Genomic DNA, 15,097 nt, shown 5'->3' on the forward strand with positions numbered 1-15,097 from the left:
ATAAGGAGCAGCACTACAGTTACCTGCGTGTGTGGTGTCTGAAGAGGACGCAGTGCTAACAAAGACTCCTTATTCAATAAGCCATATCATCTTTGTCAAGAAGCATAAGTGTCTTAAAGGGGTACTCCGGTGGAAAACTTTTTTTTTTTTTTTTAATCAACTGATGCCAGAAAGTTAAACAGATTTGTAAATTACTTCTATAAAAAAAAATCTTAATCCTTCCAGTACGTATTAGCGGCTGTATAGCACATAGGAAATGCTGTTCTTTTTGGATTTCTCTTCTGTCACGAGCACAGTGCTCTCTGCTGTCCATTTTAGGAACTGTCCAGAGCAGGAGAAAATCCCCATAGCAAACATATGCTGCTCTGCACAGTTCCTAAAATGGACAGCAGAGGTTAGCAAGAGAGCACAGTGGTCGTGACAGAAGAGAAATCCAAAAAGAAAAGCATTTCCTCTGTAGAATACAGCCACTGAAAAGTACTGGAAGGATTAAAAAAAATTTTTTATAGAAGTAATTTACATATCTGTTTAAAGGACAACTGCAGCGCTAGCAAATTAGGGCCCAAAAAATGTAATAATAACACAAGTTATATAAATTTCTAAATGGGATCCATTACCTGGCTGGTCCCATTTCTCTGCTATGCCGCCACCAGAAGTCATCTCCTGGTCCCCTAACGCGCATAGTGTCGACCTATTATTCTCTATGGAGCCGCCATCTTGGTCGACGCTACGTCACAAATGCCCATAATGCGCCGGGGGATTGCTTCACTCCCCCTGCTGCTCATCGTGCCGGCCCCTCTCCTCCCATCTTATAAATATTCATAATGTTAATATGCGCTCAGCCCTGATTGGCTGAGCGCTCAGTAGGGGCCGCTAGTGCTGGGCGGTGTCAAGTGTGCCCCCCGCGAGCACTACCATCACCTCTAGCGGGGTCCCTGTGCCCACTAGCGGTGTCACAAGAATTCCTCCCGTGAGCGAGATCGCTACCATCACCGCTAGCGGGGTCTCTGTGCCTACTAGCGGTGTCACAAGAATGCCTCCCGCGAGCGCTACCATCACCGCTAGTAGGGTCCCTGTGCCCACTAGCAGTGTCACAAGAATGCCTCCCGCGAGCGCGATCGCTACCATCACCGCTAGCAGGGTCCCTGTGCCCATTAGCGGTGTCACAAGAATGCCGAGCGCGGCTCTGTTCCCCGTCCCTGTCAGCTCTCAGGGTACAGTAACAGATTTAAAAGCCTCGCGCGCAGCTAAAGTAGTACTGCGCATGAGCAGTACTACGCAAATAGCGTAGGGCTAACGCTAGGCTCCTAGCACTGCCTACGTTAGCCCTACGCTATTTGCGTAGTGCTGCGCCTGTGCAGTACTACGTAGGCTGCGTGCAAGGCTTTTAAATCTGTTCCCGGACCCTGAGAGCTGACAGCGACGGGGAACAGAGCCGCGCTCGGCATTCTTGTGACACCGCTAGTGGGCACAGGGACCCCGCTAGCGGTGATGGTAGCGATCGCGCTCACAGGAGGCATTCTTGTGACACCGCTAGTGGGCACAGGGACCCCGCTAGCGGTGATGGTAGCGATCGTGCTCGCGGGAGGCATTCTTGTGACACCGCCAGTGGGCACAGGGACCCCGCTAGCGGTGATGGTAGCGCTCGCGGGAGGCATTCTTGTGACACCGCTAGTGGGCACAGGGACCCCGCTAGCGGTGAAGGTAGCAATCGCGCTCGTGGGAGGCATTCTTGGTACATCGCTAGTGGGCACATGGATCCCGCTAGCGGTGGGGATTGTGCTCGCGGGGACACTGGCTGACAGGCGCAGCAAGGGGATACAGTAAATGGATAAGCTTCTATCGAGCCACAGAAACACACCGGGACAAGTGAGGGCGCTGCGCTGGGCTCTACAATTCATCCGGAGGGTGGGGGAGGGGCCCGACCGGTATAGCGGTATGGGCAAAAATCCATACCGTGGGAGAAAAAGAAAACCGGTATCCGGTTCATACCGGTATACCGCCCAGCACTAGGGGCCACAGTACATGTGGTGAGGGTGAAGAGGGCTGATGAGCTGGGAGGGGGAGGATGGAAGAGATAACCACAAGGGAAGGAGCTGTGGGCGTCACTTTATTATAATTTATTATTTCCTCGGGGGGGGAGAGGAGGGGGAGAGAGCAGCAGCTAACAGGAAGCTGGCGCAGGGAGTCATGGGAAATGTAATCTTTATGACATGGCTGCTTACTGCTACAGGTGGCAATTACAAGAGAATGGTTGGGCCAAATTTGACAAATGAGGTATTGTTGGAAAGGTCTTTGAAAGAGCTATCAGATTTTTTTTTTATGTATGAGTGCTGCAGATGTCCTTTAATTTTCTGGTACCAGTTGAATAAAAAATAAATTAAAAAAAAGTTTTCCACCGGAGTACCCCTTTAAACACATAATAAATGTGGTGCACGGCATGTTTCCTACTCCTGTGTTCACAAAAGTAAATTCATTTTGTAATTCATCGTTCAGTGAATTTGTTTCTCAATCTTCCATCCAGGGCCTTTTGGAGAACGAGATGACCAGCAAGTCTTTATCCAGAAGGTGGTTCCTATAACTAATAAATTGTTTGTTCGGCTTTCTTCAACTGGAAAAAGGTGACTGGAAGCGCTAAATGGCGTCCACCATATTTGCATTTATAATTCCATGTACGTACGCCATAATATATTGCGTACGTATTCATCAGTCCCTGTTCTACTGAAATTTGTAATCTAATTTCTCTATCGGACACACTAGGGCCAGTTCATAGAAAGCAAATTAAAGATACTATAAACACAATTCCTAGAAGTGACTAATAAAGTATCAGAAGATAATCTTGTCTGCAGGGTTTGTCGATCTGCAGGATCTTCCTACTAGTAAATCGTCTTATAGAAATCAGAGAAACGCAGGGGTTTATTCCCAGATGATCGTTCCAGTTTTTACCCATTCTCTCTATGGCACTATTGGAGATGGCCAAGCTCTGTATTTATCTTTTGCATTTTTATAGAGTGAATGTAGAGTCAGTATGTATACTTTATCACTGCTCCGTTAAATCGGGCTCTAGGGATCTCGGTTCTTAAAGGGGTACTCTGCCCCTAGACATCTTATCCCCTATCCAAAGGATATGGGATAAGATATCTGATTGGAGGGGTCCTGCCGCTGGGGACACCCGCGATCTCGGCTACGGCACCCCAGACACCCGGCGCACGTGGAGAACTTCGCTCTGTGCCGGATGACTGGCGATGTGGGGTGGAGGCTCTTGACATCAGGCCCCGCTTGTAATGCACGGCCACGCCCCCTTAATGCAAGTCTATGGAAGGGGGCATGCCTGCCATTACGCCCCCTTCCATAGACTTGCAATGAGGGGGCGAGGCCGTGACGTCAAGAGCCTCCGGCGCTGCATCCAATGCTCTAAACGAACGTTAAGTGCATCAGTGAGAGACCCCTCGCGATCAGACATCTTATCCCCTATCCTTTGGATAGGGGATAGGCTGTCTAGGGGCGGAATACGCCCTTTAAAATTCCATCGGGTACCCCCACAATCAGGCACATATCACCTATCCTGTGGATAGCAATGATCTTGGGATAACCCATCTAATGGGCAGGAATGAAAAATAAATAAATAAAGATATGTTTATTAATCCCCCCTATCCCCCAGCCAGTTCCGGTCCCGCTGCTCAGCTCTCAGTCTCAATGTGATGTGATCAGCCAATCACTGGCCACAGCAGTAACCCACCTCTGGCAGTGATTGGCTGAGTGGGCATTTCCATGTGTCAATCAGGAAGTGTTCAGCAGCAGAGACAAATAACCGGGATATGTGTTTTTTTTTTTTTTCTTGTTTGTTTCTTTCTATAACGCGGGGCCACGGTGTTCAAAGTTGATCGCCGCCTCTAAAGTGAAAGTAAACTAGTCCTTGCTAGCTCAGTCGGCTGTTCGGGACCGCCGCAGCGGCCTCCCGAACAGCTGGAGCACACACAAGGAGGGTCCCTACCTTCCTCCTGTGTGTCCTGTCGCGGAATGACTGCTCTGTGCCTGAGATCCAGGCATGAGCAGTCAAGAGGCAGAATCATTGATCAATGTTATCCTATGGGATAACAATGATCAATGTAAAAGATCAGTGTGTGCAATGTTATAGTACCCTATGGGGGCTATAACATTGCAAAAAAAAAAGTTAATAAAGATCATTTAACCCCTTTCCTAATAAAATTTTTAATCATCCCCTTTTCCCATTTCAATGGCGTACGCGCCAAAAAATTCCAAGGTCCAAAACAGCGTATTTTTGGTCAATTTTTATATCATGATGTAAAATGAATAAAAAGCGATCAAAAAGTACGATCAATAAAAAAAAAAAAACCTTCAGATCACGATGCAAAAATTTGCCCTCATACCGCCCCGTACGTGGACAAATAAGTTATAGGGGTTAGAAGATGAGAATTTTAAACGCATACATTTTCCTGCATGTAGTTATGATTTTTTCCAGAAGTGCGACAAAATCAAACTTATATAAGTAATCGTATGAACCTAAAGAATAAAGAGAAGGTGTAAATTTTACCTAAAAATTTACTGCGTAGAAACGGAAGCCCACAAAAGTTTGAAAATGGCGTATATTCTTCAATATTGTCGCACAATGAATTCTTTTTTTTTCCCGTTTCGCCGTAGATTTTTGGGTAAAATGACTGATGTCATTACAAAGTAGAATTGGTGGCTCAAAAAATAAGCCATCATATGGATTTTTAGGTGCAAAATTGAAAGAATTATGATTTTTTAAAGGTAAGGAGGAAAAAACGAAAGTGCAAAAACAGAAAAACCCTGAGTCCTTAAAGGGTTAATCATCCAGCCTGGTAAGGTAATGTGGATAAGTTATCTTTGAAGGGCTATTACATTGTATATACCGTATTTTTCGCTGTATAAGACGCACTTTTTCTTCCCTGCGTCTTATACGGCGAATACACCCCTATCGCGGCGGTCCCTGCGGCCATCACGGCCAGGACCCGCGGCTAATACAGGACATCACCGATCGCGGTGATGCCCTGTATTAACCCTTCAGACGCGGCGATCAAAGCTGACTGCCGCGTCTGAAGGGAAAGTGACACTAGCCCGGCTGTTCAGTCGGGCTGTTCGGGACCGCCGCGATTTCACCGCGGCGGTCCCGAACAGCCTGACTGAATAGCCGGGTTAGTGCTTACAGGACACTGGGAGGGACCTTACCTGCCTCCTCGGTGTCTTCTCCGTTCAGGGATCCCCTGTATGGCCGGCGCTCTTCTTCCTCGTCATCACGTCGTCGCGTACGTGCGTCGGTGTGCGTAACGACGTGATGGCGGCAACGAAGAGCGAGGATACCCGGCCGGCAGCAGAGACGTTCCGGAGCGACGGGGACACGGCGACAGCGATAGAGCGACATCCAGGGCAGCAGGGACACGTGAGTATTACCTCCTATGCAGTGGTCTTCAATCTGCGGACCTCCAGATGTTGCAAAACTACAACTCCCAGCATGCCCGGACAGCCAACGGCTGTCCGGGCATGCTGGGAATTGTAGTTTTGCAACATCTGGAGGTCCGCAGGTTGAAGACCACTATTGGGTTCAAAATCTTTATTTTTTTTAGATTTTGCACCTATAAATTGGGTGCGTCTTATACACCGGTGCGTCCTATAGGGCGAAAAATACTGTAAGCTTAATTCCTAGTCATTATGGGGGAGATTTATCAAAACCTGTCCAGAGGAAAAGTGGCTGAGTTGCCCATTGCAACCAATCACATTACTGCTTTCATTTTTGAAAAGGCCTCTGAAAAATGAAAGAAGCGATCTGATTGGTTGCTATGGGCAACTCAGCCACTTTTCCTCTACACAGGTTTTGATAAATCTTCCCCCTATCTGCCGACCCCTAGTGGTTCAAGTTGGGAATAATTGCGTACAATCTGTCAGTATGGAATTTCTTATGAATCCGTGAATGTGAAAATGTATTCTCGTGCAGAATCTGTGAAATCCAAGCAGTCGACTGCACGACCATCACGTGTTTTACCGTCCGGGAATGTGAAGGATCCAGCCGCATGGGCTCCAGGCCCCGGCGCTATCTCTTTACCGGACACTCGAATGGAAGTATCCAGATGTGGGACCTGACTACTGCAATGGATATGGTGACAAAGACAGAGGATAAAGGTACAACGTGGAGCAGAAAAGGCAGGCTGGATTGAAATTTAGCAATATCATCTCATGGATTTATTTTTATTTTTTATTTTTTGCTTTCTTTATAGATGTTGGAGGCCCAACAGAGGAAGAACTGCTAAAGCTACTAGACCAATGTGACCTGAGTGCTTCCCGCTGCGCCACTCCTAATATCAGCCCAGCCACCTCTGTGATTTACCAAAGTCGTCTACGTGATTCAAGCTCCAGGTATTAAGTGGTCACTGTCACTTTAAAAAAAAAAAAAAACTTTTGGTGTTCAGACCCCGACCAAGTGCGCTCTAGGTCTGTGCTACATGACCAAGATGGATGTCCACTGCAAGTCTATTGGGCCATCTTGGTTGCACGCATAGAGAGAAGTGCATGGCAGGTCCTACGTTTATTGACTCTGCCAGTGTTTCCCAACCAGGGTGCCTCCAGCTGTTGCAAAACTACAACTCCCAGCATGCCCGGACAGCCGTTGGCTGTCCGGGCATGCTGGGAGTTGTAGTTTTGCAACTGCTGGAGGCACCCTGATTGGGAAACACTGGACTATGCAATAGTGACAGATTCAACACGCACAAATAGGAATGTGAGCGGGAATATTCAGGAGATGATGACCGTTTCTCGTCGCTAAGGCACTTCTACTGGTGTATACCGGAAGGTGCGCCTCAGCGACAAGAAACAGTCATCGTTTCCCAAATATCCCCGCATTGTTTCCACCTCACAGTCCTGTTTTGTGTTGTATTAGATCGTAAATAAAAGAGGAATACTACCTATCCGATAGGTAAGTGCGTATACGATTTGCCAACCACCACTTAGATAGCGTCAGCAGACTTCACCCCTGCTCTAGGTCTGAACTGCTATGTAGAGAGGGAGCTGATTGATCACTGCAGCAGTGCCTGGAGCATTAAAGGGGTACTCCATTGCCCCAGTGTTCGGAAAATTTTGTTCCAAATTCTGGATGCGGGGGTCGTGACGTCACAACCACGCCCCCATTATGACGCCACGCTCCCTCAATGCACGCCATGCCCCTCCCATAGACTTGCATTGAGAGGGAATGGCGTGACGTCACAAGGGGCGTGGGCGTGACGTCATGCCACCCGTAGCCAGCACCGTGGAGTACCACTTTAGAGGGGTTATCCAGGAAAAAAAATATCAACTGGATCCAGAAAGTTAAACAGATTTGTAAATTACTTCTATTAAAAAATCTTAATCCTTTCAGTACTTATGAGCTGCTGAAGTTCAGTTGTTCTTTTCTGTCTAAGTGCTCACTGATGACACCTGTCTCTGTAACTGTCCAAAGTAGAAGCAAATCCCCATAGCAAACCTATTCTGCTCTGTGCAGTTCCTGAGACAGACAGACAGGTGGCAGCAGAGAGCACTGTTGCCAGACAGTAAAGAACAACTCAACTTCAGCAGCTGAAAAGTACTGGAAGGATTAATATTTTTTTTTATAGAAATAATTTACAAATCTGTTTAACTTTCTGGAACCAGTTTTATATATATATATGTGTGTGTGTGTGTGTATGTATGTATGTATGTATGTATGTATATATATATATCTATATATCTACAGTACAGACCAAAAGTTTGGACACACCTTCTCATTCAGAGTTTTCTTTATTTTCATGACTATGAAAATTGTAGATTCACATTGAAGGCATCAAAACTATGAATTAACACATGTGGAATTATAGACATAACAAAAAAGTGTGAAAATATGTCATATTCTAGGTTCTAGCCACCTTTTGCTGTGATTACTGCTGTGCACACTCATTCTCTTTATGAGCTTCAAGAGGTAGTCACCTGAAATGGTCTTCCAACAGTCTTGAAGGAGTTCCCAGAGATGCTTAGCACTTGTTGGCCCTTTTTGCCTTCACTCTGCGGTCCAGCTCACCCCAAACCATCTGGATTTTGTTCAGGTCCGGTGACTGTGGAGGCCAGGTCATCTGGCGCAGCCCCCCATCACTCTCCTTCTTGGTCAAATAGCCCTTACACAGCCTGGAGGTGTTTGGGGTCATTGTCCTGTTGGTCCAACTAAACGCAAACCTGATGGAATAGCAGCCGCTGCAAGATGCTGTGGTAGCCATGATGGTTCAGTATGCCTCCAATTTTGAATAAATCCCCAACAGTGTCACCAGCAAAGCACCCCCACACCATCACACCTCCTCCTCCACAGCATCACACCTCCTCCATCACACCTCCTCCTCCACACCATCACACCTCCTCCTCCACACCATCACACCTCCTCCTCCACACCATCACACCTCCTCCTCCACACCATCACACCTCCTCCTCCACACCATCACACCTCCTCCTCCACACCATCACACCTCCTCCTCCACACCATCACACCACCCCCCCCCCACACCATCACACCTCCTCCTCCACACCATCACACCCCCCCCCCACACCATCACACCTCCTCCTCCACACCATCACACCTCCTCCTCCACACCAGCACACCTGTGAAGTGAAAACCATTTCAGGTGACTACCTCTTGTAGCTCATCAAGAGAATGCCAAGAGTGTGCAAAGCAGTAATCAAAGCAAAAGGCGGTTACTTTGAAAAACCTAGAATATGACATATTTTTAAACTTTTTTGTTATGTCTATAATTCCACATGTGTTAATTCATAGTTTTGATGCCTTCAGTGTGAATCTACAATATTCATAGTCATGGAAATAAAGAAAACTCTGAATGAGAAGGTGTGTCCAAACTTTTGGTCTGTACTGTTTGTGTGTGTGTATATATATATATATATATATATATATATATATATATAATATGTGTATATAATTTCCTGGAATACCCCTACTAATACCCCTAGAAATACTATTTCTGAACTTTGCTTTTCCAGCCAATCAAAACTTTTGAAATGTCTTTACCACATGTCAATACGTTTTTTAGGGTTCATTCACACGCTAGTAGCTAGCGAGTTTCCCGCTGCAGGAAACCCACTGCGAGTTACGCTACCATTCATTTTAATGGGTCCGCGGACAGTCCGCAAATCTGACACTAATGCAGACTGTCTGTGGATCCATTTAAATCAATGGTAGCGTAACTCGCAGTGGGCAACCCGCTGCTAGTAATAGCGTGTGAACGCACCCTTAAAGTTTCAGGTACACTTTATTGTGTATTGTATTGCATTATTGCATCTTATATTGTCATGTTGTCTAAAGCAGAACTGTAGCGAGGTTCTGATGAGGGAAGAGACTCTCCACATGAGACCACTTTTACCTGTGTACTTTTTATCATCGGCATGTACAGGGCTCAGCTATGTCCAGCATTCCCATAAAGAGTGTATTGAGCAGTGGCTGAGCTGCACCGTTTACCCAGGGGACAAGGGACCTTTGTTCTCCTGATCGGTGGGGGGGGGGGGGGGGGATCCTGTTGATCTGGATAACATTTAATCTTTGGTTAACTCCATTTAGTTATCTCTCATAAAGTTTTTTTTCTGATAATTCTATTTTTTTTTCTATACGTTAATAGTTTACAACTTCATCATGAGACGATACACGAAGCTCCGACGTATGGCTCACTGAGGCCTTTCCGTGAGAGCCCCTTGTTGGCGCGAGCTCGGCGCACAGAAAGCTTCCACAGTTACCGAGATTTTCAGGCCTTCGCCTTTAACAAAAATAACATTGAAAGGGCTAACCCGGAAAATGGGACTTTCCTCTCGAAAAATGAGACCCGACAAAGTGATCAAGAAAACTCCTTCCCCGATAAGAAACCCACAGCAGCTCCAAAACCAGCCAAGTCCCCGGAGAGCGCCGGTGAGTGCAGCCGCAAACCTGAGAACGCTGACGTCAGGAGGAGGATTGTAGAAGAAGAAAGTGAACCCAAGTCTGAAGTGAAAAAGAAAAGTGGATTCGAAGGAGCATTTCTCAGCAGGCGGAAAGTTTCCCAAGTACCTCACTTAAGCTCCTCACCGGGTGACGCCGGAAACGAGTCATCTGGTACTGCCTCCCCGTCTCCTACAAAGTCCTCCACTTCACCACGGCGTAAAAAAAGTGACTCCTCGTGCCAGGACTATGCAATATAATACGATCCTCAGTGATCTGGTCTTGCTGCACTAGTGGGTTCTACATTGACTACTAAACTCCACCCAAAGTGTATAAAGAGACTAGAGAGGAGTCACAAGGTGCTATTCTCCTTGCGACATTGACTTCTCGGCAACTACACAAACCAGGACTGGCAAATTTTGGGTCCATTGAGTGACTCACAATGACTCTAGTGTCCTATCCTGATATAAGGTTCTATTTACAAGGTTTATATAATTCGTCTGTATACGCACACATGATATTTCCAGCATTACTTGGTCCCTGATGCTCCACAGTTTTACATACTGGTGTGCTTGTTTACATACATTACGTCAATGGATGAGGCATGTTTATATAGAAGTCTATCAGTGGATGCATTATAACTCTTGTCCCAGTAACCAATATCCCAAGAGAAATACGATCAATAGAGAAATTGAGCAAAACGTGCAAAATTCACAAATTTCCTAATACAACCTGTGTATGGTTTCAAAAAGTATAATAAAGTAACTTACGAATATAAAGATATCAGCCATAGTGCAGATATCTTTTCTATCAGCTATCCCGCCCCCTGTAAGCTGTGACGTCAAGTCACAGGCTCAGAAAGCAAGCCTGCTCCGTTCCCCCCCCCCCCCCCCTTTACCCTCCATCCCTCTTCCCTTCCTATCTGCACAGGACGAGAACGATTATTTAAAGGTGGAGGCTGATATTACTGCTCACCAGATTTATGACTCCTTGGAAAAGGCAGCTCCCTGCTGTCGTTCTCAGTCCTAGTAGTTTACGACAGAACAGGCTGCCTGCTGCCTTTTCTAATGAGTCATAAATCTAATGAGCAGTGATACCAGCTCCCCCCTTCACATAACTGGTTTCATCCTTAGCAGACAGGAGGGGAAGAGGGAGCAAGGACAGGTATTTTATACATTAAGAGACTGTCATGTGACATCACAGCTTACAAGCCAGACAGCACAGTTAATATGGAAGATTTATGGCTAATAAGATTTAGTTGGTTTATTATACTTTTTGACACCACACGCAAGTTGTTTCTTTCGCTGGACAACCCTGTTAAAGGGTTTCTCCGGTGCTTACACATCTTATGCCCTATTCAAAGGATAGGGGATAAGATGCCTGATCGCGGGAGTCCCGCCGCTGGGGACCCTCGGGATCTTGCACGCGGCACCCCATTTATAATCAGTCCCCGGAGCGTGTTCACTCCGGGTCTGATTACTGTCGATCACGGGGCCGGCGGCGTGTGACGTCACGCCTCCGCCCCCGTGTGACCTCACGCTCCGCCCCTCAATACAAGTTTATGGGAGGGGTCGTGACAGCTATCACGCACCCTCACGTAGGCTTGCATTGAGGGGCGGAGCTTGATGTCACAAGGGGGCGGTGGCGTGACGTCACACGCCGCCGGCCCCATGATCGACAGTAATCCCACCCGGAGCAAACACGCTCCGGGGACTGATTACAAACGGGGTGCCGCGTGCAAGATCCCGAGGGTCCCCAGCGGCGGGACTCCCGCGATCAGGCATCTTATCCCCTATCCTTTTAAGGCATGGAATATTAGGAAAGAAATATTGCTGGCAGAATCCATCTCTGATGACTGTCAGTTCTTACCTCAATCCTACCTGAAAGCTGCATAGGCCAGAGTATGCTTCAGTATTTTTTTTTTATGTAAAAAGCATTAAATTACCTAAAGAGCCTGTGCCCTCCTGCCACTCCCATCCCCGGAAAGATTGACAGCTTTTCTTGCATGAGTTTGTATACAGGGGAGAGCTGTCAGTCAGTTTGGGTGGGAGAAGCAGGACTATATTGTTTTCCATTGTACCTTAAAGGGGTACTCCACTGGAAAACATTTTTTTCTAAATCAACTGGTGCCAGAAAGTTAAACAGATTTGTAAATTACTTCTATTTAAAAATCTTTATCCTTCCAGCTGCTATATGCTCCACAGGAAGTTCTTTTCTTTTTGAATTTTCTTTCTGTTCGACCACAGTGCTCTCTGCTGACACCTCTGTCCATGTCAGGAACTGTCCGGAGTAGAAACATATCCCCATAGCAAACCTCTCCTGGTCTGGACAGTTCCTGATATGGACAGAGGTGTCAGCAGAGAGCACTGTGGTCAGACAGAAAGGAAATTCAAAAAGAAAAGAACTTTCTGTGGAACATACAGCAGCTGATAAGTACTGGAAGGATCAAGATTTTTTAATAGAAGTCATTTACAAATCTGTTTAACTTTCTGGTACCAGTTGATTTTGAAAAGAATGTTTTCCAGTGGAGTATCCCTTTAAACTACTGTATATGCCCAGATTTGGCAGGATCAGAGACCAGGCTATCACAAGTGGAAAACCTCTTTAGCATATATCAGTGTTTCCCAACCAGGGTGCCTCCAGCTGTTGCAAAACTACAACTCCCAGCATGCCCGGACAGCCTTCGGCTGTCCGGACATGCTGGGATTGTAGTTTTGCACCACTGGAGGCACACTGGTTGGGAAGCACTGGTATATATGCCACATTAATGAGCATATGGACCTATGATATAGGGGGTCTCCCGCTCAGGATACCCTCTGACATAGAGCCCCTCTTTTTTGGCAGACTCCAAACATCCTTGTACTTCATAGATGTAATATAATACTACATATTCCCTGCAGAAGTGAGCGGGACCCGGGAGGGGGATCAGCCAGTCTCCCTGGGGTCTGTATTTTTCTCCATTGAGGCATAACTACATCATACATGGGGTCTCCTATTCTGGACCCCTCTTTACAAGCCAGATCGGAGGAGCGGCCCCTACTCCACTCTGCTCTGTGCAACCATGTAGTATTTGGTCGCCCATTCTTTTAAATGGGTGCTGTGTAATAATATTTCCCCCTAAAGACCATTATAAGGGAATGTTACGGCTGCGCAAATCTCCCTCCCCCTCCCCGCTCATTGTACTAAAAAAAAAGAAAAGAAAAAAAAGGTGGCGTACTTCCAAAAACAGCATCACGCCTATGCATAACCTGTGCAGCTGAGGCTCAGTTCAGCTCAATGGAGTTTAGCTGCAATACCAGACACAACCAGGGAAGACTGTGGCGCTGTTTCTGGAAGAAAGCTACTGCGTTCTTCTGCGCTCATCCCTTTTGAAGGAGTTATCCAGGATTAGGCTGGGTTCACACCACGTTTTTGCGATACCGTTCCCGTATCAGGTTTTTGAATGAAAAACTGACTCCTCAAAACCGGACTAAACTGTATCAAAACGTGTGTACAAATTTTAACCCGTATACGGTTAAAAACCGTATACAGTTTGAAAAATGATGTCCGGTTGCATCCGTTTTTTAAGAAAAAAAAAAGTATACGCTTTTAACTTTTCATGTTACTATGAATAAATTTTCACTTGTTTGAATGAAATTCCAAGAAATAAACTGTGTCCCCGGATTGAACCGTACGCACATACGGTTCTGTACGGTTCCCATTGACTCCCTTGTTAAAAAAAAAAAAAAAAACGTATAAGGTTTACATACAGTTTTTGTACCCGGACCAAAAACTGTGGTAGACTAAGGTTTTGGGTACAGGAAAAAAACTGACAAAACCGTACAGGACGCAAAACGGACACAACCTGATGCCTCTTTTGGCATACGGTTTTCAATGGAGAGTCAATGCCTACGGTTTTCAATACGGTTCCGTCCGGTTTTCAAATTTAAAACGTATACGGGAAACTGTATTACAAAAAAACGTGGTGTGAACCCAGCTTTAGAAAAACAGAGCTGATTTCTTCCAAAAACAGCGCCACCCATCCTCAGGTTGTGTGCGGTATTGCAGCTCAGTTCCATTGAAGTGAATGGAGCCAAGGTGTAATACCGCACACAGCCTGAAGACAGGAGTTTCACTGTCACTGTTTCTGGAAGAAATTAGCTTAGTTTATTTTATTTTATTTTTTTATTCCTGGATCTGTGACGAAGAGGCAATGTATGGATCAGCCCCCCTAAAGCTTTACACTTTTTCTACATGGGCCTATATTATGTTAGAGGACGCCGTTCTCACCCACTGCCATACGGTTCCCTCTCTTCTAGCTGCTGAAGCATGGCAGGATTCACCCTGTATTTATTCTACACTACATACGACCGGCATGCCGTCTGTTTTGGGCTGAGCAGCCGTGTAACTTTTCTATCCGTTTTTTTTTTTTTGTTTGTTCTTTTTGTACGCATAGACTTAGTGAATAATTTATTGATCTATAAATAGTTATTTATCCTACACTGTCCGAACATAGAAAACATTATCAGAAATATTAATTTTTTTTTTTTTTAAATAGAAAAAAAATATATATAGCAATATTTGCACGAGACACGACGTATATTATTATTATTATTTTTTTTTATATATATATATATATATATATATATATATATTTCGGCTGCAGCATTCGCTCAGCGTGGCTTCTACGGCAACAATTGCACTCTGGTGTTCTTAACGCACCGTCGTCTCTTCAATGCACCCCGTGTCTTGTTAAAGGGTTGGACCGTATTTAATATTGCAGAATATATATCGAAAAGCAGTGTTTCCCAACCGGGGTGCCTCCAGCTGTTGCAAAACTACAACTCCCAGCATGCCCGGACAGCCTTCGGCTGTCCGGGCATGCTGGGAGTTGTAGTTTTGCAACAGCTGGAGGCACCCTGGTTGGGAAATGCTGAGAGAGAAAATAAAACCGACCAATGAGAAGCATTTTTTTTTTTTTTTAAATAAAATCTTTATCTAATGGAGTATATATATATATATTATGCATATTTTACAGTATGTGATGTGTTTGTGCTCACTCTGTAACAATCCAGTATGAGATATAAAAGCTGTAAATGACTTATTTCTTACATTCTGCTCTTGTTCATTTTCCCAGGAGTTTTATCGAGAAGAAGAGCTGGTACAAGG

General features: G+C 45.6%; 1 protein-coding gene across 1 annotated transcript in view; it reads left to right on the forward strand.

Moving 5' to 3' along the window:
* The window catches only part of KCTD3 (potassium channel tetramerization domain containing 3), a 103,307-nt gene extending 92,018 nt beyond the window's left edge, over window positions 1-11,289 (forward strand). The window contains exons 15-18 of the mRNA XM_056568339.1: window positions 2,525-2,621; window positions 5,975-6,159; window positions 6,255-6,393; window positions 9,657-11,289. Coding sequence (XP_056424314.1) covers window positions 2,525-2,621; window positions 5,975-6,159; window positions 6,255-6,393; window positions 9,657-10,209 — 974 coding nt within the window. The 3' untranslated portion in view covers window positions 10,210-11,289. The remainder of the gene's footprint in view (window positions 1-2,524; window positions 2,622-5,974; window positions 6,160-6,254; window positions 6,394-9,656) is intronic.
* Window positions 11,290-15,097: the final 3,808 nt, after the last annotated feature.

This window comes from Hyla sarda, chromosome 3, assembly GCF_029499605.1.
Source record: "Hyla sarda isolate aHylSar1 chromosome 3, aHylSar1.hap1, whole genome shotgun sequence".
Lineage (NCBI taxonomy): Eukaryota > Metazoa > Chordata > Amphibia > Anura > Hylidae > Hyla > Hyla sarda.